This window comes from Girardinichthys multiradiatus, chromosome 3 (assembly GCF_021462225.1).
Source record: "Girardinichthys multiradiatus isolate DD_20200921_A chromosome 3, DD_fGirMul_XY1, whole genome shotgun sequence".
Taxonomy (NCBI): Eukaryota; Metazoa; Chordata; class Actinopteri; order Cyprinodontiformes; family Goodeidae; genus Girardinichthys; species Girardinichthys multiradiatus.
The window spans coordinates 36535335-36562240 of record NC_061796.1 but is presented as its reverse complement, the minus strand read 5'-3'; the positions used below and the strand labels follow the sequence as shown (position 1 = coordinate 36562240).

General features: G+C 37.0%; 1 protein-coding gene across 1 annotated transcript; it reads right to left on the bottom strand.

Moving 5' to 3' along the window:
• Positions 1-5305: 5305 nt before the first annotated feature.
• sh3d21 (SH3 domain containing 21) lies at positions 5306-25994 on the bottom strand. Its single transcript, XM_047361984.1, has 18 exons — positions 25884-25994; positions 25278-25510; positions 24578-24735; positions 24434-24491; positions 22522-22631; positions 21570-21660; positions 21432-21493; positions 21317-21356; positions 20830-20924; positions 17899-18000; positions 17516-17567; positions 13167-13217; positions 12957-13071; positions 12014-12182; positions 10416-10496; positions 6174-6373; positions 5933-5996; positions 5306-5792 (listed from the first exon to the last, which is right to left on the bottom strand). The coding sequence occupies exons 2-18, from the start codon at positions 25279-25281 to the stop codon at positions 5760-5762; spliced, it is 1485 nt and encodes a 494-aa protein (XP_047217940.1). The 5' UTR covers positions 25282-25510; positions 25884-25994; the 3' UTR covers positions 5306-5759.
• Between the last annotated feature and the right edge of the window lie 912 nt (positions 25995-26906).

Genomic DNA, 26906 nt, shown 5'->3' with positions numbered 1-26906 from the left:
ACTTACTCCTTGAAGTAGTTTTTAGGTTTTTATTTATATACATATACTCTAAATCTATTAACAAAATGTCCCATTTCCAATTCCAGCTTGGATTGATATTTTTTTCTAAATATCTGAACTCTGAAATATTTTACATTTCAACACACGGTTTAAGCCCCCTCTATAAATCCATTGCAGTTGTTTTAAATTCCACCAATGTCACGCAGCTGAACTGTCATCCTTTGGGACCTGCAGTACTATATTTGCTCAGACAGAGCCAAATATCTGTAAGCTGTTTATTGTGATTTATTGGTGTCCCTGTTGGCTCAGCAACATTCTTTATTGCTGGGAATGTAAACCTGTTTAGAATCCAGTTAAAATGTAAATCCTGAGAAAGTAGAGATTTATAGAACTCCTTATCTTTTATACACAGCAACCTCAAAAACATGGGCAAAACCCTGGTAAAGATGCCTGCAATTAATTAATCTTCCATTGAAGTAGCAAAATCTCACAGTGAAACGTAGTAAAACACAGCCTTTATTGTGAGTACATTTAGTGGGTGGGGTGGGGTTCCATGTTTAGATCTAGTATATAACCAAAACACAAGTGGCAAATTTACTTGCACCTGTAATAATTCCTAAAACTAAATAAAAGTAAAAACTTTAATTAGTAATCACCGCCTTACTGTTTCCCTGAGGTGTAAAATGACATCTCAGAGGCTAAACTCTTCTTCAAAATGGGAAACACAAGCAAACATGCAGGCAGAAAATGGTTACAAGAAATTAGCAACTTAATTAGATATGTGTCCATATCTGCAACCAGTGCAATACTTAAAAACAAGTTTATGAACTGGAACTGTGACAAACAAGGCATAACAAGGACCCAAGTTTATCTTGGCACAGCTAACAGTGGATGGGAAGGAAAGGAAAAAAAAAACTCCAAAGCTGGACCAAAGACTGGCATCTTGTGATCACAGAAATCTCCTTAACAACCATTAGATGCTATCCATATACCAGTTGGTTACTTCTGAGTTATTTCAGGAAAAAGCCTTTTCTGTCCTACCATCACAACAGGTGGATTTGGCAAAAACATAAGTAGAAATTTAACTAGAATTAAAAGATTATGTAAAATGAGACCAACTTTGAGCTTTTTAGCAGCAAACACTACAGGTGATTCTAGTGTAAATCAAAACAGGAAAAAAAATTAAGGATGGAAATGTGGAAAAAGCATTTCATGCCTACATATGAGTATGGTGGAGGATCTGCGATATTGAAGGCATAATTTTCTTCTAAAGCCCCTGGGGACATTTTTAGAGTGCATGGCATAATGAACTCATTCTAACACATAGACATATTTGATAAACATGAGGTGGTCCATGCAGGAATGCTAAAAATCAAACATTCAGCAGGTTAACAATCCAAAAGTGTATGTCCAATGTCAATATATCTGAAAAACGTGCAAAAATTAAAGGTTGGACTTTCCTAAAATTTTCAGTGTGTCTTTATGCTGTTTAAATATTTTTTGTTGTGGCTTTTTACACATCTTTAAGAAGGCCTCCAAAAAGTGCAGAGCTAACCTTTACCCTGCCCTGTGCTCCAATAATAATCATTCAACATGGGCAACAGTCTGCTCCTGTGGGCATTTTAGAAGTGGTCTGTATCTGATAAAATCCAAGTGGTGTCCATGTGTGCTGAACTTTAGGCTGAGACAGTCATTGGAACATAAGGCAATCGTCTCCATTTGGAGCCAAAACCAAATCTTTAAACTTGTGGTGAAGCTGTTTTGGTCCAACTCTGTTGGGGACAACTCTGTTAGAATCACACTGATTTTAGATTTTCAAAGTTAATCAGTTTTTGTTTTTTTTTAAGTAGCATAAATTGGCTTTTGTAGCTGTTCAGAGTTGCCAACCCCCAAAGGTCAGCTGCCACAGCTTTATTTTCCAGTCTGCAATAACACGATTGACTCACAGTAATCCACACCTTTAACTTAGTTACCACTTATGTTTTTAAATATGTGACCCCTAAAGCAAGGTTACTATTACCAGATCACTACTGTCAATCCCAAATTTAATCTGAAGCTCAAGACTTCTGAAGTTGGAATTGCACTGCCCTCCAGTGGATTTTTGCAACATTGCTTTCTCACATGAATCAGATAGGATTTTTTAGACCTAGAGCATCAAACTCTCGTGGAAACTCTCGCGAGGACTAGAGATTAAAGAAACAAACATACCTGTAGGTGGCGATAATACACGATATTTCCCTACTTCTAAGGAGTTATTTTTATGTCACTCCCCCCTAAATTGAAAGAGATGCAGTTTAAAATACAGTATATTGCCTTTAAAGGACAAGTGGATATGATTTGGATAGTGGTAACATTTGTTGTACTAAATCTGAGAGTTTGGAACATTTACTTGTTGTTGTGTGTTGGTATGACTTCAAACTTTGGCTGTAACGTAAAAATGTTATTTCTATCTGAACAAACAGCAATGTCATGTTTGGACTGGTTCACGCAAATAAACACAAAGGATTTGTGATAAATATTCTATGTGGAAACTATTTTATTAAATTCGTTAAATTCAGTCTCTTTAACTTTGCGTACAATATGTAAATGGATTGGTTTTTTACAAGCCCTTCTTTATTATGATTTTGTCTTGAATATCAGAGTATCTCTGTTTTTACCACAATCTAATTAATTAGGTAATAGTTTGTATTATGCTGTTATGCATTTATGTTAATGTTGTATAGTTACAGATAATTTAAAAAAAGTCGCAACTGTTGCCTTTTCACAGCTTCTTTTCTTCATTTGGTGTCAGCATCAGGCAAATGTGCATACTACATTCAAAACATGGAAGAGGAAATTGTTAAACTATTAAAGTTTTAGGATTTATAGCACTTATTGAGGTCATTATCTTTAAATGACGCTGTTAAAAACATCCAACAATTGCCCTACTGGCAAAGTCCTCAGATGCTAAAAATAAGGACTTAACCCATTCCTCAACTGACTTGGTCTTACTAAACATTTGTAGGCGCCTAACTTAAACAGTGTGGATGAAGCTTTTCTGCTGCTTCCATAGAATATAAATGGAAGGTTTGAGAAGACAATAAGATAATTTAAGAATATTTGTAAATTCGTAAAACCTGATGCGGCTATTCTTTTAAAACTGTCATACAGCTTTAAAATGGAGTATAACCATGTTAGCTGAGGGAGAACTACCCTTGTAGTTTAGTAGCCTAATAATTTTCCATTTTACTTTTGGTAGCTGTTCACCCCCTTATGTTCACAGAGCCAGCCTGAGCATCAAGCCAGTGAAAAACCTGTGGGTTGACTAAACATGCTTGACAAGTTTGAAGGTATCCAATTAGAAAACATAGTCTCTATAGAGCTAATCTGCCTTACCAGGTTTTGTATTTGAAATGCCTTGTTTTTTCTGGTTCTCTCAATTCAAGTTCCCTCTCTCAGAAGCTGCATGCTGGTTTGACTATCAGCCAGCAAAAATGGCCTTACCCTGTCTCTGTGATTCTTGCGTATTGTACCTAAGTTTTTATTCACCTCAGCTTTTACAAATACCTGAAACCGGATTTGGAACATTAACCATTTAAACAAAGTCAGTTTTTCTTATCCATAATGCATTGCACCTACCTATGCGTTATTTTCTGAGCTTTAAACACCTCAGTTGTTAGGTTTACCATTTTATACCGTACTCATTTCTAATATTTACCACATACTGGATTCAAAATTCAAATCTCAAATTTGAGCTCTTTGAGTAAACAGAATTTTTGAACTGCAGTTTTGAAGATCTGGGTTTTAGCTTAATTTGTGTTTTGAATTATGCAAAGCAACCAATGTGTCTCTGTAAATCAAACAGCTAATTGTATATGTTGCCAGCTTTTTTAGGACTTTCAGAACACTAGAAACCATAGGCTGTGCTAGCTATAGGCTACAGTTGTTGTTGTAAATGTGACTGTGGGATGTTTCTATCAGAGAAATTACACTTTACAACTCACATAGAGTTACTACAATATCCATGGAAGGGGGTAACCAATACATTTTGAATGGATTTTTGGATGTTCTTTGCTTTAGAAGCAGTAGGAGGGGAGAAAAGATGAACAATGGCTGTGGCCAGGTTTACAACAAATTGTTCTGGCTATAAATTGTGATTATTTCACACTGTTTAAAATGTGAAACTGTATTATGATCACAGATTTTAAATAATTAAAGCCTGACAGAGATGTCTCAAAGGATCATTATCCACAAACAAAGGCAGCAGTGTCATGTTTCTTTACTCAAACTCTCTTCGTCCAGGAGGGTTGTGGATGGTTTTAATTGTCCCTTAGAAAATAAACTATTCAAAAGTCTTAAATATTGCTTTGACTGAATGGTTTACAATACATTTCTCCACAGACTGTAAGCAGAAGTAATTGATTCAAGATATGTTAAAGAAAATGTGTTTTAGAGATTGAAGATGCCAAACGTTTAAATGAAAGACAATTTAACCAATTCACATTGCATTAGTGCTGTCCCTCTACAATACTCTATCCATATTCCTGGCAACTGAAAAAAGTACTACCTCTCTTCCAGGGCCTTTTTTATCTTGTGTGGAAACACAGGGTGGTAACAATGGCTCCAGAAAAGTAAAAAGTTTCCTGCAGTTGAAACATGCTTCAAGTGTTTCACCTTTTGTGATGGTGAAATGATGTGACTTGTGTCATGTGACCTGCTATGGCACTCTGCTCAAGACTGCTAGAGTGCAGCTGAAATACTAACCATTTAGTTATACAACATAACAAAAATAAGTTTGAATAATTAGAATTTTTCATTTTACTGCAAGTTTTGTTTGCACACAAATAACTGGAATTAAATTGAAATGTCCCAATCTAAATAATTGTCAATTCATATGCAAAGAGATAAATATTATGCTAATGTTAGCCTGGCACTCCAGGTAACTGCTCACCATACTGCTCACCAAACACAAACTTTATCAGAATAGGGTAGAAAAGGATTTTAATAAAGACTGTACTTATGGATCAGATGTTTCTTAAATGATACAGATGGAGATAATTTTATGAGGGGTTATTAACATTATAACTTTAGAACTGTAGAAACTCTGGTTGGGATAAACCATGTCATACACCATGTGACACTGCCCTTTAATGTAGGAGATTTTAGGCAAATGCATAACGTTCTTTTTATTAATTTTAATATGGAGGTGGAACTTTTGGGTTCGGCAAAAAGTTTAATTGAGCGATCGGTCTTGGGAAACACAAATCCAAATATTGACATCCCCACTGTTTACATAATAAATATCCACACGGTAAAATTTTTAAACTCAAGTTTTTGACAGCAGTATTTATTAATATTCACAATAGTTCCTGTTATGTACAGCTGCATATATTACAAACTTCACAGAGGTATTAAAAGTAGCCTACGGTAAAAAAAAAATAGATGCAAGAGCCAAAGGTGAACATTGTAAAACATTTCTTCTAAGCGTAACCCATTAAGGACCTTTAGTTGTAATTTGCAGCATTCAGATACGTACATTATCAGCATGTCATTTCGAAGTCTATTTGAGAATACTGTCTCTTCGGTCTATTGACGTTGAGCTTATCCTTATCCCCAACAATAGTTTCCAGTCTAGACATCGCTTGTATATTTCAGTTTAAATGTTTTCTCACCCTTGCTTTACTTGGTCTCAGTAGAAAAAATAAAAATAAAAAATCATAACATTTGAAGTCCAGGAGGAGTCCCCAGTGTCTAACAAAGCTCAGTCAGCATCTGCAAGTTTAATGCTTCGTCTTCAAACTGTTCACTTCCTCCTGTATAAAAAAAAAACAGTAAACGTTTTTAATATTTAAGCTACATTTACCTCAAGAACCACAACTTCTGTATTGTCTTTTCTTGTGGCGACAATCGGCACGTAGTCCATAACAAAATATGCCAACTACGCCTTACTGACCTGCAAAGCCAGTCGCTTACTTCTTTCCTCCATTAGTTCCTCTTTCACTTCCTGCATGTCTCGTCTTGGTGAACAAGACAGTACAAACAAAAAGAAATCATTAATGTGAGAAGGTTTAAATGGGTTTCTTACATAAGAGTGACAGATCTCCTTTTCCTGGAGAGAACGTCCTATAAAGAAAAAGCAGATTGTGAAGAATCTTTGAGCCATTTAAAGTGCATGAAATATGAAAAATACTCACGCTTGTCGGTTTTGCAACAGCTCCAAAGCCATTCGCAGCTCTTTGATCTCTGCCTGCAGGCTTCCCACAGTCGGCTCTTCATCTTTATGGTTCACAGTTTTGTTGCCGACAGCAGCTTTTGGAAAAGTTGGTCGAACTGGAGGTGGCATCTTAGATGGAAGCTCTGGCTTTGCAGGGAACTTTGGGAGATTTTCTGAGACCTTTAAGGATACAAGTGCATTCTCATGACATTATACAGATAAAGGAACTGTGCTTTAAGGTCAACAAAGGGTTCATCCAATTAAAATACTGAGTAGGAACATCTGCTCAATTTCTTGTTAACACAAAGTTAATCTGCCAACAACATTGCCACAACTTAATGCATTTAGGGATATAGATGTGGTGAAGACCAAACAAAGCTACAGAATGAGGAGAAAAGAGCATTTAGGTGAAATTAAACATGGCGTGGCAGTTGGTGGCAGACGGAATGGTCTGAGCAGAAACTGCTGACCTGATGGGATCATACATGAACATTTCTGGTCCATCTAAGAGAAAATATCCACTGAGCACTGTTTAAAAACCCACAGGTCTACCAAAGTGTTGTTGCTAAACATTTTCATCCCTTTATGACCACATTGTAGCCATTTTCTAATAATGCACCATGTCACAAAGATCATCTCAACGTGGTTTCTTGAACAGGGCAATACATTCTCTATACTCCAATGGCCACCAGATCTCAATACAGTAGAGTGGAACAGGAGATTTATATCATGGATGTGCAGCCAATACATTTACATCAACTATAACCAGGCCAGCTGACAGCTTTGTCTGGGCCAGGGACTAGATAACCTTAAAAGCCTCCCCTCATGGCATTTTGTAACTAGTAGAAAATAATTCATAAAAGACAAGAGACTGATGCAGCACTCCGTCTCTTTCTTTCTCCTTCCATCCTGTCCCTCACTTTCTTTGCCCCCCCCTCCATCTGCCCTATACTTTGGATCTGTTTAGATTTCTGGCTTAGAACAGATTTTAGATGATACTCCTGCCGTAAAGGCTGACAGTTAAACAATTTCCAAAAATAATCATCAGGTAGCTTTGTTGTATGTCATAATTTGAATAAAATTGTAAATGTATATGTTTATAAAATAAATAACTAAATATTTTTTTTATTTTAAAAAGATCTTAATTCATTACTCAGTGAAATATTTAAATTCAAATTTTGAATCAAATATATGGTAACGTTTTTTTAAATGACTTTTTTGCTTCCTGTGCTAAAGTACATCATGAAAAGGTTTATACTGCTGCTGTGTCTCACTAAATAACCCTAACATCTGATTGGCTAACCAGTCAGCAGCAGACCATTCATCATTTTTCTATTGTAGTGTTAGCCCCACTGAGTAATTTTGATTTGTAAGGCGGAGAGCTCAAATAAATTATAAGATAAAAAAAAATATATGAAATAAATACTTAGAATTTAAATAAAATACAATTATATGTACAATACAGACCAAAAGTTTGGACACACCTTCTCATTCAAAGAGTTGTCTTTATTTTTATGACTATGAATATTGTAGCTTCACACTGAAGGCATCAAACTATGAATTAACACATGTGGAATTATATACTGAACAAAAAAGTGTGAAACAACTGAAAATATGTCTTATATTCTAGGTTCTTCAAAGTAGCCACCTTTTACTTTGATTGCTGCTCTGCACACTCTTGGCATTCTGTTGATGAGCTTCAAGAGGTAGTCACCTGAAATGGTTTTCACTTCACAGGTGTGCCCTGTCAGGTTTAATAAGTGGGATTTCAAGCCTTATAAATGGGGTTGGGACCATCAATTGTGTTGTGCAGGAGGTGGATACAGTACACAGCTGATAGTCCTACTGAATAGACTTTTAGAATTGGTATTATGGCAAGAAAAAAGCAGCTAAGTAAAGAAAAACGAGTGGCCATCATTACTTTAAGAAATGAAGGTCAGTCAGTCCAAACAATTGGGAAAACTTTGAAAGTGTCCCCAAGTGCAGTCGCAAAAACCATCAAGCGCTACAAAGAAACTGGCTCACATGAGGACCGCCCCAGGACAGGAAGACCAAGAGTCACCTTTGCTGCGGATGATAAGTTCATCCGAGTCACCAGCCTCAGAAATTGCAGGTTAACAGCAGCTCAAATTAGAGAACAGGTCAATGCCACACAGAGTTCTAGCAGCAGACACATCTCTAGAACAACTGTTAAGAGGAGACTGTGTGATTCAGGCCTTCATGGTAAAATAGCTGCTAGGAAACCACTGCTGAGGACAGGCAAAGGCAGAAAAGACTTGTTTTGGGCTAAAGAACACAAGGAATGGACATTAGACCAGTGGAAATCTGTGCTTTGGTCTGATGAGTCCAAGTTTGAGATCTTTGGTTCCAACCACCGTGTCTTTGTGCGGCGCAGAAGAGGTGAACAGATGGACTCTGCATGTCTGGTTCCCACCGTGAAGCATGGAGGAGGAGGTGTGATGGTGTGGGTGCTTTGCTGGCGACACTGTTGGGCATTTATTCAAAATTGAAGGCCTACTGAACCAGCATGGCTACCACAGCATCTTGCAGCGGCATGCTATTCCATCCAGTTTGCGTTTAGTTGGACCATCATTTATTTTTCAACAGGACAATGACCCCATACACACCTCCAGGCTGTGTAAGGGCTATTTGACCAAGAAGGAGAGTGATGGGGTGCTGCGCCAGATGACCTGGCCTCCACTGGCACCGGACCTGAACCCAATCGAGATGGTTTGGGGTGAGCTGGACCGCAGAGTGAAGGCAAAAGGGCCAACAAGTGCTAAGCATCTCTGGGAATTCCTTCAAGACTATTGGAAAACCATTTCAGGTGACTACCTCTTGAAGCTCATCAACAGAATGCCAAGAGTGTGCGGAGCAGTAATCAAAGCAAAAGGTGGCTACTTTGAAGAACCTAGAATATAAGACATATTTTCAGTTGTTTCACACTTTTTTGTTCAATATATAATTCCACATTTGTTAATTCATAGTTTTGATGCCTTCAGTGTGAAGCTACAATATTCATAGTCATGAAAATAAAGACATCTCTTTGAATGAGAAGGTGTGTCCAAACCTTTGGTCTGTACTGTATGTATTTATGTAGTTAAGATGAAGACAGAATAATTCACGTAATGTGTGCACCTACAGTTTAATTAAAACTTATCAATGTATAAATTATAGATTAATTTTGGGACGTCAGTATATTGAATTGTGGCACGTTTGTCTTTCCATACATACTGTTTGGTCCAAATCGTACCCATGTTAGGATAGCAATTGTTTAACATGTTTATATCTAAGCTCCAAATGCCATGGGTTGAACCTTCCTTTAACAGTTCAGGTTCTACAGCTGTTTTTCTCAGCCGCACACCTCCAGCCTTAAATTCACTCAGCAGGCGCAGGTGTGATGCGCCTGCCTGGTAGCAACATCAATTTAGAGCAAGTTACACGCAGCTCAACCAGCCTCCAGACATTACCTATCAGACCTGTCCTAATTACAGCTTTCACTAGTAAACATAAACATGTCTCCGACAGAAACTACTGAGTTTGCTAACGCGATGAGAGGTACAGCTGTACTCTGTAGGTAACTTTGATTGGAGACCGAACCGAAGGTAGGTTATCCCAGTTCCTTCAGGCGTGTTCCTCAGGTGACAGCTGCGGTTCTGTTTCTTTATATTGAAGTGATGAAGCAGGTGCCTAAACCAGAGGAACATACTGAGGCTACACATTATACCCTCTCTGCCTGTAGCGCACCAAGCATTTTATACTTTAATGGAGAACCCAAAGTCAGAAGTTGCATCTGTGCCCAAACAATTTGTATTTTAGTGCTATGCTTTTTCTTACAAATCGATCTATATTGAAAAGCATATTCTTGACCAGATCAGGTTGTCTCCTGACCTAATTGTCTATATCTGATGTGAATGATACTTGCATAACCTAGACACTATGCCCATTTCCAACCTCTGAAATCACAAGCTGTAGAAAACCCCGCCTTCTTAAGGAGAAAACTATAGCTGTGGGCAACAGTTTTTTGTTTTTTTTAAGTGAAGTGTGAAAGAAAAGAACAGAATGTACAAATTGTACTGAAGATGAGTGCATAGATAGCTGGAACATGAAGATGTAGACAAAAAGTGCAGACATTTGGAAAGGAACAAAGAAAGAAAATAACAGACTGATAGGATTTTAAAATGTTCAGAATCCACAAAATGCATCAGTAAATGTTCCAGACCTTTTGCAATCCAGGCAGTTTGTCCGTTTGAAGCATTTTTGGTGATGGTTCTGCGTCTGTCTGGTCTGTTGCATTTTGAGTCTGCAAGAAAGAAATCAGACAAAAATTCAATCTCATACGTTGCAATCCTAACAACGAGGTGTGTTGATTGAGCAGCCAAGTTAAAACCTGAAAGATACTTCAGAGAACTATTTTGTTTTATTTCCCAGAATTAGTTGATAACCCACAGAGATCATGCTTAAACCTGTTGCAGTAAGTAATTAAAATGTGGGCAGCCCATGGAAACTGGAGATAAATATGGCTTTATATTGTTTTTCTAAACAAAACTCGAATCCTATTTAATTACTGCTAAATGTGTGTATGCAAAGGGTCCTAAAATAAGCAAGACCTATACTCTTGCTTTTTTCTTACTCCATTGGACAAGAAAATTGTCCAAAGCATTTATAGCCTTTAAATGTCTCCCAGTTTGTTACATTACAACCAAAAACTTTAATGTATTATTTTTGAGAGATTTTATGCACATTAAAGTCAAGTGGAAGGAAAGGTATACATGGTTTTCAATTTATTTTATTAATAAAACTATTCAATCCATTATCCAAAACATGGCCAAAACACCCAAAACCTAAAATGATAGCAACAAGGACAGCATTCATCAAAAAAGCACCCAAACGGCTAAGGGTAACTCTGGAGGAGCTGCAATGATCCACAGCTCAGATGGGAGAATCAGTAGACAGGACAGATATTAGTCATGCACTCTCCAAATCTGGCCTTTATGGGGGAGTTGAAAGAAAAAAAGCAAGACGTCATCTCATTTGCATTTTGCTACCAGCCATGTTGAGGACACAGCAAATACACAGAAGAAGGTGGTCTGGTTGAATGAGAGCAAACTTAAACTATTTGGTTTGTATGCAAAACCCAATGAGTTAAGGAGAACTAACACTGCCCAGGGGAAAAATGGTGGGGCAGTATGGTGCTGTTGGAGATGCTTCCCCACTGCAGGGACAGGGAAAATAGTCAAAGTCGATGTGAAGTTGGATAGAGCTAAAGACAGGGGCATCTTGAAAGACAAAGGGATGGTTCAGATCAAAGCATATTAATGTACTGGAATGTCCCAGTCTAAGTCCCGACTTAAATCAAATTTAAAATTTGTGATAAGACTCTTCAGTCTGACCTTGCTTGACCTACTTTCCAAAAAAGATTGAGCATCAATGCCAGTCTGTAGCTTTGCAAAGATGGTAAAGCAATACCCCCAAAATACCTGCTGCTGTAATTGCAGGTGCTTTTTAGTTTTAAAAAAAAGAAAGAAATCTATGTATTCAAATACTATCCTTTTTTTGTTGTTGTTGGGAAACATCAGGTTTGCATTAGTATAGCAGAATGCCAATAAGAAAAAGCCTCGTGAATGGTAACATGCTGCACATCCCTAGTGTGCATCAGCAGTGACAAGTGAAATAGAGTGATATTCATGTGATCTTGCGGGTGTACAAAATGTGGTTAAAACAACCCATGTTAAACATCATTTAGGCCTTCATTATGAAACATTTGTTTAATAGCAAGGGAGCAGCTAAAATAAAAAAAGAGACTAATACAGAACTTACTTTTGTGGTAATACTCAGGGCTGTTGGAGGTCTCCTATGTGGAGGCTTGGCTCTGTTAGCTGTGGGATGGCTCAGCTTTTCAGTTTGCACATCCATCCCATCAAACTCGTCGACATTCTTCTCCTCAGGCTCTTTTGGAGTGATTGGAGCTGCATTCCCATTGGTGATACTGAATGTAAAAGATCAGTGAGATTTAAATATTCAGGTTTTGTAGTAAATGAAATGTCTAGAACAATAAATGGGAGAAATTTGTTCACAGTGTGTTATTCATGGTTTCAAAAGAACAAACCCTAACCCGAAAGACACTTTCACTTGTTTGATCTCTACAGGTGCAGAGCATAGCAGCTGGGGCTTCAAGTATGTGTTGGAAATTCTTGTAAAGTTTGTTCATGCATATCTTCTTGTTTCACTGCATGCATTAAATAATTGCAGACACCACCTAACTTATCATTTCATCAACCTCTTAGATTCATTTGGTCAGAGATTTTGCAGATGTACCTACTTTAGATGAGATAAAACTCTATTGACTTATCTGCATGCTGCCTTCCTCATTACCAACGTCTTCTAGACAGGACCAGTTTTCTTTTGAGTTCAGCGCATGTGCCTGTTGTGTGCATTTTGCTCCGGAAGCAGGAAATGAGTCGCTCTAATCTGTTTAGGTATGATTTGACTCATCTGAATTTCCACTCAGCCACTAAATATCATGCATCCTGGCATTCTTCTCTTCTTTAAGGAGTCCAACACAACTATAGGTGGCCACCAAAAATCTGCAGTAAGATTTAAAGACAGAGATTCTGGTGCCAGACCAAAGAGCAGAACGGGTTCCTGTTATTTTTTTTTTTAAAAGGCCCCTTTTCATTGTAGGCAGGCTATAGACTTTTCAGTCTCTGGTGGATTAGCACTGAAATTGGTATTGCAAGACAACAACTTCTGTGTTACTCACTTTGGTAAAAGTGTGTTCGGTTTTTCTTTGACAGGAGGCGGAGAGGGTTTGATGCATGGCAGCTTTACTTTGGTTGGAGGATTGCTTCTGAAGTTTTTATGCTCTGGTTTATCATCTGAAAAACCAAAGCCATGTCATCCAACGTCCTCATTTATCTTTAAAAGTAATAAGGTCTACTCATATGTTGGTACAATTTGCTGTCAGCTCTACCTTTTGTCTTTGCTTGATCATTTTTCTCCACTGCTGCTCCTTCTTTTTTTGCTAGAAGAAAAATATACATCAAATTACCTCAAAATAACCAATTATGGTGTCAAAACAGCAGATCTGGGCTAAGATTCAACATAGGCAGTCTTTTATTTCTATTGTCCTACAGTGTCACTTTCTTAGAACATGATTGCCAATTTCCCAGCTAGGTTTCAGCACAAGCAAATCTGGAAGATGACATTGCAACAGAGCCATCATGCTCAACAAACCACACTTGCTAAAAGAGGCCACAGAATGCTGCATGGTGCTTCTCCACTCTTCCTGTCTGTTGTAAATGGCTGGAGTGCCAAAAGTCCTGTGGCACAGAAAACACGGCTCTGAAACAGCCCGGGTACTTTGTAGGATCACCTCACATGTAAGGTGAGGTAAGGTAAGTTTATTTATATAGCGCTTTTCAGCAACGAGACACTCAAAGTGCTGTACATACAATTACAATACAATCACAAAGCAAATAAACACAGATACAGACACAGAAAAACAAATCAAATGATAAAATCAAACAACAGAGGAAATTTAAAAAAGTAAAATAAAATAAAGAGAATAGAATAGAATAGAATAGAATAGAATGATGGACAAGAAAATGAAAGGAAAATTGGACTGAAAACGCAAATAATCATGCCTAAATGGCACAGTCAAAGGCCACTCTAAACAAATAAGTTTTTAATCTTGATTTAAAGCAACTTAGGGTTTCAGCGCTTTTACAGTTTTCTGGGAGTTTATTCTAGATTAGTGGAGCATAAGAACTAAAAGCTGCTTCTCCATGTTTGGTTCTGGTTCTGGGTATGCAGAGTAGATTTGAACGAGATTACCTGAGAGGTCTGGGTGGTTGATACACTGACAGCAAGTCTGTAATGTATTTTGGTGCTAAGCCATTCAGTGATTTATAGTCTAACAGAAGTATTTTAAAGTCTATTCTCTGAGCTACAGGGAGCCAGTGTAGGGACTTTAGAACCAGGGTGATGTACTCCACTTTCTTAGTTCTAGTGAGGACCCGGGTAGCAGCGTTCTGGATCAACTGCAGCTGTTTGATCGACTTTTTAGGCAGACCTGTTGCAGTAATCAATTCTGCTAAAGATGAACGCATGAATTAGTTTTTCAAGGTCCTGCTGAGACATTAGTCCTTTATGTGCCATGTGTGAACGTTTTCAGTGAGGGTTCTTTAAGAAACAGAAAACTATTTATTTAACAGAGAAGTTGAAATGTGCTGCAACAAAGAACAGAATAGAAAAAAAACAAGTTTTCTAAACATTAAAGCATCTGAACTTTAAATGGACGGCAGCAACATTTGAACTATAGAAGCCGCTCTTGAATAAATAGTTTTATTGCAAAATGTAGACGCAACTGTGATACACTTAAATACCAACACTCAGGAGTGGCACATCTAATAAAAACAGCACCCTGTGCAAATCCCTGTCATTCACGAGAATGAGGCAAAAAGAGATTTTAGCAATGTTTTTTAAATAGGTAAGAATTTGTATTCAGTGTAAAAAAGTTTTTGAGGTTTTACTAGAATACATTATGGTTTTTGAACTCGTCCCAATTTAAGGTTGCCTTACTGCCAAAAAATACGTCAAAATTTGTTTTTATTTATAATTTTATAAATAAAATAAATGCTTCATAAATCTCAAACTGAGCTGTATCCAAAATCTGTTCAACATAGAAATATTTATACCTAAACCAGTTTGACCAGTCTAGGTATTTTATAATTTGAACTGGAGACACAGTCCAAATTTAAGTTGGTGGCAAGTAGGAATATCATATCGGATGCCAACTTTATTAGTCAACTGTGTTGTATGGCCACATTTTTCACTGTGCACAAGGAAGGGAGGGTCACAACTCCTTATTGAGTAGAAATGAGAAAAACAATGGGAAATTTGTGTTGCAAGTACTCAGTTCCATCCCACCTTAATACAATTGCACCACAAGTAGTGAGCCACATTGCCAGTATTACCCACCACTGACAACACGTTTTGATAACACTTTTTAGGAAGAATAATGGTTTTAATTTGAAAGATATATGTAAGTTTCGGAAAATGTGCCACAATTGTTGTAATAGTTGTATGGCACCAGGTAGAATTGAAGGTGAATTTGACAGCTCTTCATAAATACTTCTTAGTACACTTATCCAATTATTAAATCGGCAGGAATTGGAGATGATGTGAGAGAACTTACAGGCCTGCTAAAGGGGTATAATGTTAATGTTAATCTCAATAGCACAAAGACCGCAGAGCATGACAGAATTGTGCTTCATTATAGATATAACAGTTGAGAAACTGCACAGTTTTAAGCCAAAAGCCCTACCTTGGCTGCTCAGAGCACTCTGCCACATTTTCCTCTCAAGCAAATCATCCACAAAGCAGTAGTGGCTCAAACGTCGTTTCTAGCTGGCGGTAAAGATCTCTGTGAGGGCTTGAGTCTCCCCCTCCACCCCCTGGTTTCCTCTAAGACTCCTGAACTGTGCCACGTGACCAGTTTAACCATCCCCCAATCATCTGACACATCCTGTGAAATTCTGATACTGCGTTGGAAAATTTTAAATTGTGATGGCACATTAAGATGCAAGTTCAGGTTCAACTTGTGCAAAGAACTTAAGAGTAACATGCCTTCTAACAAATGTTTTGAAAAGATGCCCATTTGAATATTCTACCAAGTTTTACAATGTGGTAACTGAGACATTTATTGTTTTTGATAATAATGTGTATCTTGTGCTACAGATGGCAGTCATTACCTAAATCATGAGCCACATCCTCCTCTGAGGTACCTAGAGATTCTTCATATTTTTAACATTGCAACCACAGACTTCAGTGTATTTTATTGGGATTTTGTGTGGTTGAGAAAATTGTGTGGTACATAATTGTGAAGTGGAAAGAAAATGTGTACAAACAAAAATCTGAAAGGTGTGGTATACACAGTTTCTTGACACAATACATATGCAAAACAAACTTGTCTCTGTCAAGTATTGCCCCATATAATCAGATAGATGTAGGTCTGGATGTTGTCTAGGCTATTTCAATGCTTTAAATATGCTTGGGTCTAAACCCTTCCATTGTAGCCCTGGCTGTATATATACAGTTGGTTGGGATAGTATGTTCAGTATAATATGCATTGCAACTTATTTTTTCCTCAATGTGTAGCATTTTGCAAGTAGGCCAGAAAGTTATTTTGGTGTCATCTGGAGAGAGCACTTTCTTCCACATGTGTGGTGTCCCCTACACAGTTAGTGGTAAATCACAAATGGGACCTCTAATAGCTTTCTTTCAACAATAATTTTTTCCTTGTGGCTTTTTCACTAAAGTAAGATTAGTGGGGTGCATGACTAATAGCTATCCTATCAACAGGTTCTCCCACCTGAGCTGTGGGTCTCTGCAGCTCCTTCGGAGTTATGAGTATCTTGACTGCTTCTCTCATTAATGCCTTCCTTGCTCAGCCTTTCAGTTTAGATTAAAAACCGTGTCTTGGTAGGTTTGCAGTTGTGCTATACTCTGCTTCACTTAAATCCATGAGTTTTCCGATGATGAATTAAACTGTGTTGAATTGTGTGTTCCTCCATCTTCATGATGTTTGTTGTTCACTAAGTTTTTCTAACAAACCTCCGAGGCCTTCACAGAACAGATGTATTCATACTGAGATTAAATTGCACACAATTTACTAAAGAAATTATTTCTCAAGTTCTTTTTACAGGACTGTATTTAGGAGAATCAGGAAAAAGTTGGCTAAATAGATATGCAAACATACGAACATGTATTTGTATACAAAACATAGAAACATTTTCCTTCTCGTTTAGTTATGTGCTACTTTGTTTTGATATTCACGTTGCAATACAATACATAGAGGTTTTTGTTTGAAATTCTATAAAATTTGAGAAATATTAAAAGGTTATGAATCCTTTTGCAAAAATAAAACATAGACGGTGGCTTTTTGACACCTGATCCTTTAAGTATAGCAAGGTTTACAGATTATGCCAAAGGAAAAAATCCAGATCAGCATCAAGAACAAATTTATAAAACCACTACATCTCATCTACACATTTATAAAACATTGTCTCTTATGAGGATAAAGGAATACAATAACTGGTTAAATCAGAACCTGTTCTCAAGTTCTGACACAAACTGTGGCTCTTCTTGCCAATTGTAACATCTGCTCAGACAACAGTTCACCCAAGTCCAAAAGTATAAGCACAATGCCAGACCAAAAATCCAGAAACTCTAACTCAGACTCGCCAGACAAGCGTCAAACCTCATTTGCTGTTGTGCAGCTGAGTTTTATCAAAGCACAAAACAATGGTCTTCTCTTACCTGGGACCTTTATGCTGTTGCCCCGTGCAGGTGGTTGGCTTGTCATTCCAGACTAGAAGAGAAGAAACAGAAACTTACAGGTTGTTTTTTGTGAGTTTTTGTCCATTAAAAGCAGCTGACCAGTTTTTCCACAGCAGGAAATTTCCAGTGAGTAAGTCTAAAGACGAGCCTGAGTCATAACGGGCTGCAGTGCTGCTAAAGCAAGACACTCGATGAAAATATACAGATATGATGCACAATTTCTAATAAAAAGTATTACTATCAAACATGTCAGAGGTTTCATGATAATGCAGCAAGATGTTTTTTAGTCCTCCTGACCGGATAATGGAAAAAAAAAAAAAAAAACACAAAACACCAACTGTTGTGGGTGTGTGCTCACTCACTTGCAGACTGTCTTTTGGTGGCAAAACCAGGACAAAGTTATCAGGAAAGAAGCCGCAGCGTCCGTTCAGCTCCCCCTCCCACCAGCCTTCATCTTCTGTTTCCTTCAGAACGAGATTAAAGCATCACATTAGAGCACCCAAAATTGACCCTGTCCTTTGGGAGGTCAAATTGCTGAACAGAATGTTTCTAAAAAGGTCAAACAAAATACAACTTTGTTGTTGTCATTTTAGCTGAGCGGAAAAAATAGATTCTAACTTATGGCTGATTGCCACGTTTTTGTGTTCTGACTAATTATTTTAAACAGTCTGGGTACCCTTAAATTTCTGATTTGTGTTTTGCATACAAGGTCTCAAAAACTATCTAGATTTCTAGAAATTTAAGATTTTTAACAACAATACAAACTTCTTCTTTCAAGAGAAGGTGTAAATTAAATCTGAACTTCTTAGTCAGTAAACTGTTATTTCTGAGTTTTTAAATGAGTAAGATTGGCCCTGCTGACTAATGTAGCTAAGTAACTACATGGTTTCCAAATTATTTTCTATATTAAATTATGAAAAGTAGTTGTGCAACATTACCCAATCGGAAACAAAGACTATAGGACAGTACTATCTCTTTCAATGCTATTATAGAATCAAAAGACAGTAGTTCCTATCGATTTGTATTTTTAGCTAACTAAAGTATGCACAAATTTACTTTTTAATATACATGTGAGAATTAATGCATTAAAGGATCCCCCAAAAAAAGTTCCTGTTGAAGACAAGGATATGGCAAATGATCAAATAATAAAACCAAATATATGCTTCTTATTGACCGTTTTAAATATCAACAGCACCGTCTCAGTCGCCTATCAATGTTTTCACAATATTCCCTGGCAAATGTAATGATGCCCTTAGTACCACTGCATATGCTTTATCACACAGATTGGTCCTCACGCAAACACAAATGTGGGCAAACATGATGTTTATAAAATAAACTTCCTCCATGCTGATTCGTATCGTTACACCCATGGAACAAGTCAAAATTTTTGAAACAACTGATATGTAGTGGATCTCCAATGTATTTAAACTGGGTTTTAAGTGACAGATCAACAAAAACTTGCACTTTACTGTGAAGTAGGGAGGAAATGATACATGGTTTTATTTCTTTTTTTATTATTAATCTCTGGAAAGAGTGGCATGCATTGTCATTCAGCATCCCTTACTCTGATATCCCCCAAAAAATCCATTAAAACCCAATTGCCTTCAAAGGTCACTTAACATTGCACATCACTGTGAAATCACAATCTGACATTGAACACGGCATCATGCTGAAAGAATGCGTTTCTTCCGCAGAGTCGGAGAAGCTGGTCAGAGTTAAAAGGGGAGGAGGAATTCAGCAAAATACGGAGAAAGACTGGAAGAAAACCTGTTAGAAGCTGCATAGGAACTGAGACTGGGCTGAAGGTTCACGTTCCAACAGGAAAACATACAACCAGAGCTACAGTGAAATAGATATTTATGCATTAGAATGGCCAAGTTAAAGTCCAGACCTAAATGCAATTAAGAATATTATTAATCTGGGATGGATGGATGGATGGATGGATGGATGGATGGATGGATGGATGGATGGATGGATGCATTTAAATAAAGACATTTGTAACTATATAGATATAAATGGATTGTATTGAAGTTTCCAAAAATATTTTAGGGAAAGTCAAAAATCACCAATCCTCTCAATCTGTTTTACAGGAACAATGGTCAAGATAGGGTCATCTAAGCCTTCCTAACCCTTTCATCTAAGCTTGGCCAGTCTCTATTTCATGCTTTTCACTCAAGTCCTAACTTCAGATGGTCCAAATGAGAAAATAAACATTTTTATTTTGCATTTTTACTAAAAATAAATCTCAGATTGTATTTTAAGGAATCTCTGTTGAAAGTAGAATAGCCATTCAAGATCTGACTAGTCTAACTTTGTAAGAAAAATAGAGAAAAAGTCCTTTAATTTGGCAAGAAATCACATGCTTAGATTGTCACTGTCTTCAGTCACCTGTGGTGTACATCAATATTTTCTCACAGTGCTTACTTACACTATGCACACCAAAGGGGAAAAATAAAAGGCACTCCCCCCCAGGGAATGCTCTGGACAGGGAGCCATATCACCCATATCAAACATTTTTTTATATACTGTCATAAATAAATAATTTATTTTGTATTTGTTGCAAAAAAAAAGAGTCACTTAGGCTGTGGTTTTCTATTTATAACTGAAGTTGGTTTGTTCCTGCAAATGTTTTTTAAATATGTCGCTACATGCATGCTCAGTATGAGGGATTGCTGCAAAGTCAACGCCAGTGACTGTTCACTGTCTCTACATGCTCATCCGGGAGGAGTGAATGCTGCAAGTCACTGACTGGATGCAATCTGCTGGGTTTCCTTAGATAGAAAAACTTTTTATCCAATTTGAATAAAAAGCTAATTCTGACTGCACTGTTCAATTGTTAGGATTACTTGGAGTGTATGTACGTGACTGTTGTGAAGTGCCTTGAGACAACATGTGTGAATTGGCGCTATATAAATAAAACTGAATTGAATTGAGATTATGTGGCCAGAAATATGAAAGTATATGGGTTAAAGTTATACAACTTGAAAAGTTTTTTTTTTTTTCTCCCTGCAGTATCAAACCTGTTTTTTATTTTTTCTTAATTGATCTCTGAAGAATGTTTTGTATCGTGACAAGCTTGTCCCCTGCCTACATGTCAACACAGCCTGATGATACCATTTTCCGATATCTCTGATTTCCTTCAAAGTGAAACAGCTGGTTTGTCCAGTTGAACAACATGACATGACTTGTTCAACACAGCAGCTTCCGTAAAGAGAGACTAGACAACAAGAAGGGAGGACTGCCTACTGACACCATGTGAGAATCTCTGCCACGAAAGGACACAGTGTTCAAACCTTGTTCAGTATGGCTACAACGTCTCCTTTCTTCAACTCCAACTCATCCCCCTTTTTGGCCTTATAATCAAACATGACCTGGCAATACTCCACACCTTGGAGAGAGAAAGAGGTGAGATAACATGATAGCAAATCTTGAAAAGAAAATGAGGATGACTGGAAATGATGGTTTCAACAGTGATGACTACATCTTCAGGATTCATGACAATAAAAGTTCAGAAGATAAATGGATTTGGGAGTGACTAACTCCAGTTAAATGCTATAAACCTTCAGCCTCTCAAATATTTTACCCTGACTAATCGAGGCATGACTCCACCTATGTCACACAGATGAGAGAGCAGCCATTGTCAAAGTTTGGGTCAGGCTAAAAATAAACCTGACAATCTGCTTCCAAATGCCATTTTAAATAGAAGGTGTTTTAGCTGTGTGTAAAGACAAAGAAAAGCCTTCAAGCAGCTGGTAAGATTTCAGAAGGGTGGGAACTCACGGTTCTTTGCTTTGTTTCTCACGCTGGCTCGCTGAGATATCTTTATAGGCAAAAAAAGACAATAATTAACAGAACAACAGTCCATAAAAGTCAGAGTGACCTCATTCATAAATACCTCCTTACTGAACAGCGCATCAGACAGTTTAGGCCTGGCCTTGCCCTCATTTTGCTTCACATCTGTTGGAAAAATATAAACATTGGATTTGGGGTATATGTGAAAAAAAGAAAAATATTAAATTGCTTGGCCACCAACCTTTGGGAGAAACAAAAATTTCTTTCACGAAATTTGATGGAAATGCTCCAACTTTGCCATTTTTTAGGCCCATCCACCATCCGTCTTCAATCTACCAGGTGAAAGAAAGAAAGAAAGAAAGAAAGAAAGAAAGAAAGAAAGAAAGATTAAAATCAATCTACAAAAGTTGTTTGCAAGATAAAAAAAAATACTTTTATAGTAAGGTACATCAACTTCCAAAACTGTCACAATAAAATAAATACATATGTTATGATAAAAATAGAATGAAAAATAAATGCATTTCATTGATATAAATTAATCTATCTAAATGTTAAATATATAATTAAATAAAATTTGAAGCCAGCATTTATTAAAAATCATATTTTGTTTCCGTATTATTTCATAACTTCCTAGTTCCTATGTCATAATGTACCATCAAATATTTTACTGTAATAAATATAATTTAAATTCTTTTAACTGTCACTGTGGCTCATCAAGTAGACCTAGATCAAGTGAGCTTCTGATTAATTATATAGTAGAGGACTGTTAGCTTCTATAACTATACTAAATAATTGTAAAATATTTGTATTAATATTTTCAACAAATTCTATATTTCATAAATATTTTTTTATATTTGTTTCCAATCTTATTTATTGACCCATTTAAGTAATTATTTAATGATTTCTTTGTTTATTTACTTGTAGCACTGCTGGACTTCCAGAAAGGATTGCTAAAAACCAGTAAAGGTCAGCAAAGCAAAGATTTCCCTAACATTTGGATTTGAATGAAATGCTGAGGTTTTTGCTTCAGGATGTGGTAAGATAATGGCTGTTCTTTCTAGGCATCTAAACTGTAATAAAAGATTCAGAAAATGTTTAACAAAAACAGCCTTGGCAGGCTGAGCTTTCAGGCCATAAACACCAGGTTAAATGAGCTCAGATGCAGCTATAAGAGAAATAAGATGTCTGTGTACCTCTCTAAGGATCACCAAGGTTTCACCAACTACCAGCTCCAACTCGTCTTCATTTTGGGGGCTGTATGCAAAGGCGACCTCACATTTCCTCGTCTGTGTCACCTTATTTGCTGAAACAAGCCACACCAACAATCATATATTAATTTAAAATCTAATCGCTCAGTCACTGTGCTTATTTTTTACCTTCCCCCTATCTGCACAGGATACTGTAATTAGGATTTGTGTACACAGACGTGGGTGCATGGCTTACTGCCTTGTTTGAGCCTGCTCACCACAGTAACCACAGTCTTTATCATGTCTTTTTTTTAGATTACAAAAGACTAAACTAAAAAGCTTTACCCCTTTTTCTTCTTGGTTTATTTTGAGTCGACTTATGTACAGACTTGGAAAAGTGACATTTTGTGAGATCAATTAATGTTTTAATGTCTTAAAGGGATGGCTTGGATTTTATAATGTGAGGGTCTGTGAGGTTATCAGTAATATTTTCATTAGATCTAATAGATGGATGCCATATCACAATGAGTTTGTAATAAACTGAATAAATCCAGAGAGCAGTGGAAGGCTAACAGCCCGTTTTAGCGGATTTCAGTCATTTTCAAACTGAAAATGTTAATATTAGTGGAATACGCAACACTAGTGAATAATGTATATCTACACTTTATAAAAGAACATTGTCAAGTTTAACGGGAAGTCATCTTTGGAAAATAATAAACAGTGATTGGTCCAAATTTTCATGCTTCAAAACCTGTCAATTGGGCATGTCTGTGGTTTTTATATAGTTTTATACAGTTTATTTAGATGTTTTGTATAGTTTTAGGGTCAAAATGTTAATAAAATGTGTTAAAAGAAAAAAGCAAAGCTGAAACGTTGCACAAAGGCAAAATAAAAAGTATTCAAAAACACCCAAAATATATGATATTTGCTAGTAAACTGTTGTATCCTTTGGATAAAAAGGGGCCATGCATGTTTTGGTAATAAGATTTTCTTGTCAGGAACCATTAAAGACAAACAAAAACTAAGAACCCATTTGTGGCTATTTCCTTTTAACATACAACATATTGGACTGAGATATGGGCCATAATTTTTGATGGCCAAAAACATGACTAGAAACTTTCATTGTACTTTTCTTTTGATATTTAAAACAATACAAACTTTTTTTTCTCATCCAAGGTTATCAAATGTTTAGGTGGTTTTATTTTTATGTTTATTTATTTTAGTTTTGTGGTGAAGGAGTTTGTGGGACAATGCCTCTGATGTGTACAGCAGAAACAGCGCCACCTACTGTTACAGTATAAAGTAAACTAGGCGCCTATCAAGGAATATGAAAAAAATGCTAATTTTGTCTTTTATTATGATTTTAGAAATAAAAAAAAAAACAGTTTTACAATTCCGGTCATCTGTTTTGACTACAAAACAAAAAATTAACCACTTTTTAAATTATTGTTCCCGGTTTCTGATGAGAACGTCCAATCACCAAAATATACAAAGAACAAAAAATCAGTTTGAGCTGTTTTTAACTGCCAAGATAAGCTAAAACATTGGGTTCATCTGACCAGCACAAGCATTCCCCTGCTGTGTTGAGCCATCCTCATTTCCACCAACTGTATGGCATCTATTACAGGTAAGGGACTGACTGATAACTCATTTAAAAATGTATCACTGTTTTAAAGAGACATTACTATGCTGATCATTTTTAATGCCAGAGACAGGTAGAAAGACATACAAAAGATATGTGGAGCATTTTAAACAAACCTTGTTTTAGAAAGTAAACATTACAAACGTGAATGGTCACCCTCTTATAAAACAATTCTCCATTCAAATTATGCCGATTTTACTTCCTATAGTGACTGCAGCTATTTTTCTGCCTTGAAAGTATTTGCAACAAAACATTAAAGATATTTTACTTTCATACTTTTTCTGAGGCTTCGTGGTTCCATCTTGTTGTCACCAATCAAATACACAGGTATTTCCTGCATTAGAAATGACAATATTGACATATTAGGTACATGTGCATGTACATGAAAAAAAAGTGATCGTTCCTAGTGACTTGACATACTTTGACAAAGTTTCCAGGGAAGATGCCTCTTTTCCCCAGCAGCTCTCCCTGCAGCCATCCTTCCTCGCTGGCCTTGGTGACGTTTTTTACCCTGTCTCCTATCCTCACTGTGAGCTCATCACCCATGGTGGCCTCAAAGCCAACCAGCACCAGCACCTCTGCAGAGAATCCGCAAATGGGGCAGAAAATCAGAGCCGTTTTATAAAGGCTGGGGCCTCACAATTGATGCGTCCTGACACTCAAACACTAAGACAAACCTCTTTAAGCACCGGAGGTTACACGGGACTCTGTGAGGAATATTCCTAACTGAATATTAGGTTTCTTTTGTTATTAGTAAAAACTCACTTTTAATGCTAATATTCTCATGCATCAAGAAAACACAGCAAATTAGGAGAAAAACAGAAACATCTCAGTTCTTATCACAATATCTGGAATGAAGCTTTAATAAATAGCAAACAAAGGCATTTCAAGGTCAAGTAATGCCGTGTTGTAGTGTTTACTTACAGTTTAAAGACTCTGGTTTGCTCTGCAAATCAAGTTAAAGTACTTACCTCATAAGAGCCTATTTCTAATAGGCACCATAGTAGCTTATTTCGTTCATTCGTCAGCAGTTGCTCTCCATGTTTAAGGTTTAACCCATTCTGGCCATCAAAATATGAAATTCCACCAGTATAGTAGTATATTCGTAAAGCGGACTCACCCATGTTGTCTGTCGCTCTCCCTCAGATTGTAATTCCTTCACGAAGCGTCAAACAAGCAGCTGAGCAAAAGGAGAACTGAAAGGTTGTGGGTCTGCTGTCGGGCTAAGAATTATAGAAGCCAAGGCCCTTCTTCCTCCTAGTCAAACATTAACATTGAGCAACGTTTCCTGAAGCGAGTCATGACAAGTCAGCAGCAAGGAGGAGGACGGGTTTCACAGCTCGGGATTGTGAGCTGAAGAAGCGAGAATAAAACAAACAGGTACAACGGGTTTACAGCAAAACAAAAACAACCAAAAAAAGACAAACCAGAAGGGTCTCCTTTCAGCGCATGACAAAATAAGGCATCTGTTCCATTTAAAAAAATTTAAGGCCATAAAAGTTACAATGGGTTCGTGTATTTTACTCTTCTATAAATATCTACAAACATTTTATAGATTCAGTAGAAATATCTAAAAGTTTCCCTTTCAACTAGGTGCTGAAGTAATACTTTGATACATATTTTTAATATTCTAGTGATTCTTATTAGATGTCGGAAGAGACTTTTCCTAAGCGTGTTTTCTTTTCCTCACAAAACCTTATTATGATCAATTAGCATATTTTGAGACCTGCTAGAGTCATGCATTTCCTTCTTTCACTTTTACAGTTTGCAGATGAGTCATCTTGGTCCAGGCCTTAACATTACCAAGATTGGAAATGTAAATTGTGAACATATTGGTATAAATTGATTATAAAAGCAGCACTAAATGGACATTTCAAAGGTACCAATCATTGATGGGCAATAACACCTGTTTCTCTAAGGTAGCTGCTGACACTTTTGGTCATTGGTATTGTACCTTTATTCTTTAGATCAGGAAAACTGTCAGATAGGTGCGTTTTACAGAGGTGGTCACACCTGCTGATGTTTAGTTAACCAAGTGCTTCAATTACCAGCACCTGGTTCCTGCTTTCCCTAAATGTGAACGGGAGCACATCAGATTTGACCTTTAACTTTACAGGTATTTTTTCAAAATGGGTTTGTCATGATTTTAGTTCTAGCACCAATAACGTTCTCATTCCACAGAAGTAAGGGCTGGGAATGTCTGAGATCTTAATGTTTTTAAGTTGTTTGCAGTTATGTTGTGAGCCAGCTCTGTGACAAAACCTAATTTAAAAAGCAAAAATTCTGGCTGCATTTCGACAGACGTAATTTTTGCTCATGTTTTAGTTAGCATTGTTTATCTGATGTGCACAGTCATGCATCAACATGTTCCATGCAACAGCGATAACCAGAAGGCCATGCAGTGATTCTGCAAGTCTAACTTTTTTCTACCTAGTCAGTGTTTTGCTCTAGGGTCAAAACTGTCAAACTGTCAAACTGTCAAAAACTGTTTTCCAAGGAACGAGGGATTCAACTCCAACCAACAGCTGAAGGTAAATATTGTGATCTAAACACACAGGATAAACATGCAGTTGGTGATTTAATGCAATCTGCAGACCTCAACAGACGTTTTGTACTGATAGAATATAAAAAATTGAAAACTGCTATAAGTGAATGCATTTGCCTACCTGATCAAATTTGTGTTCACAGCTGTGCTTGCTGTCTTAACTACGTCACAAACTTTGTGTCCTCTTTCCTCCTCCTTAAATCC

Coding starts and splice junctions, on each gene's coding strand:
- sh3d21 (XM_047361984.1), bottom strand. Junction 24,492..24,577: donor TCCCTGGAAACTTTGTCAAA/GTATGTCAAGTC, acceptor TTTCTAATGCAG/GAAATACCTGTGTATTTGAT. Junction 6,374..10,415: donor AACTGCCTGGATTGCAAAAG/GTCTGGAACATT, acceptor GTATCCTTAAAG/GTCTCAGAAAATCTCCCAAA.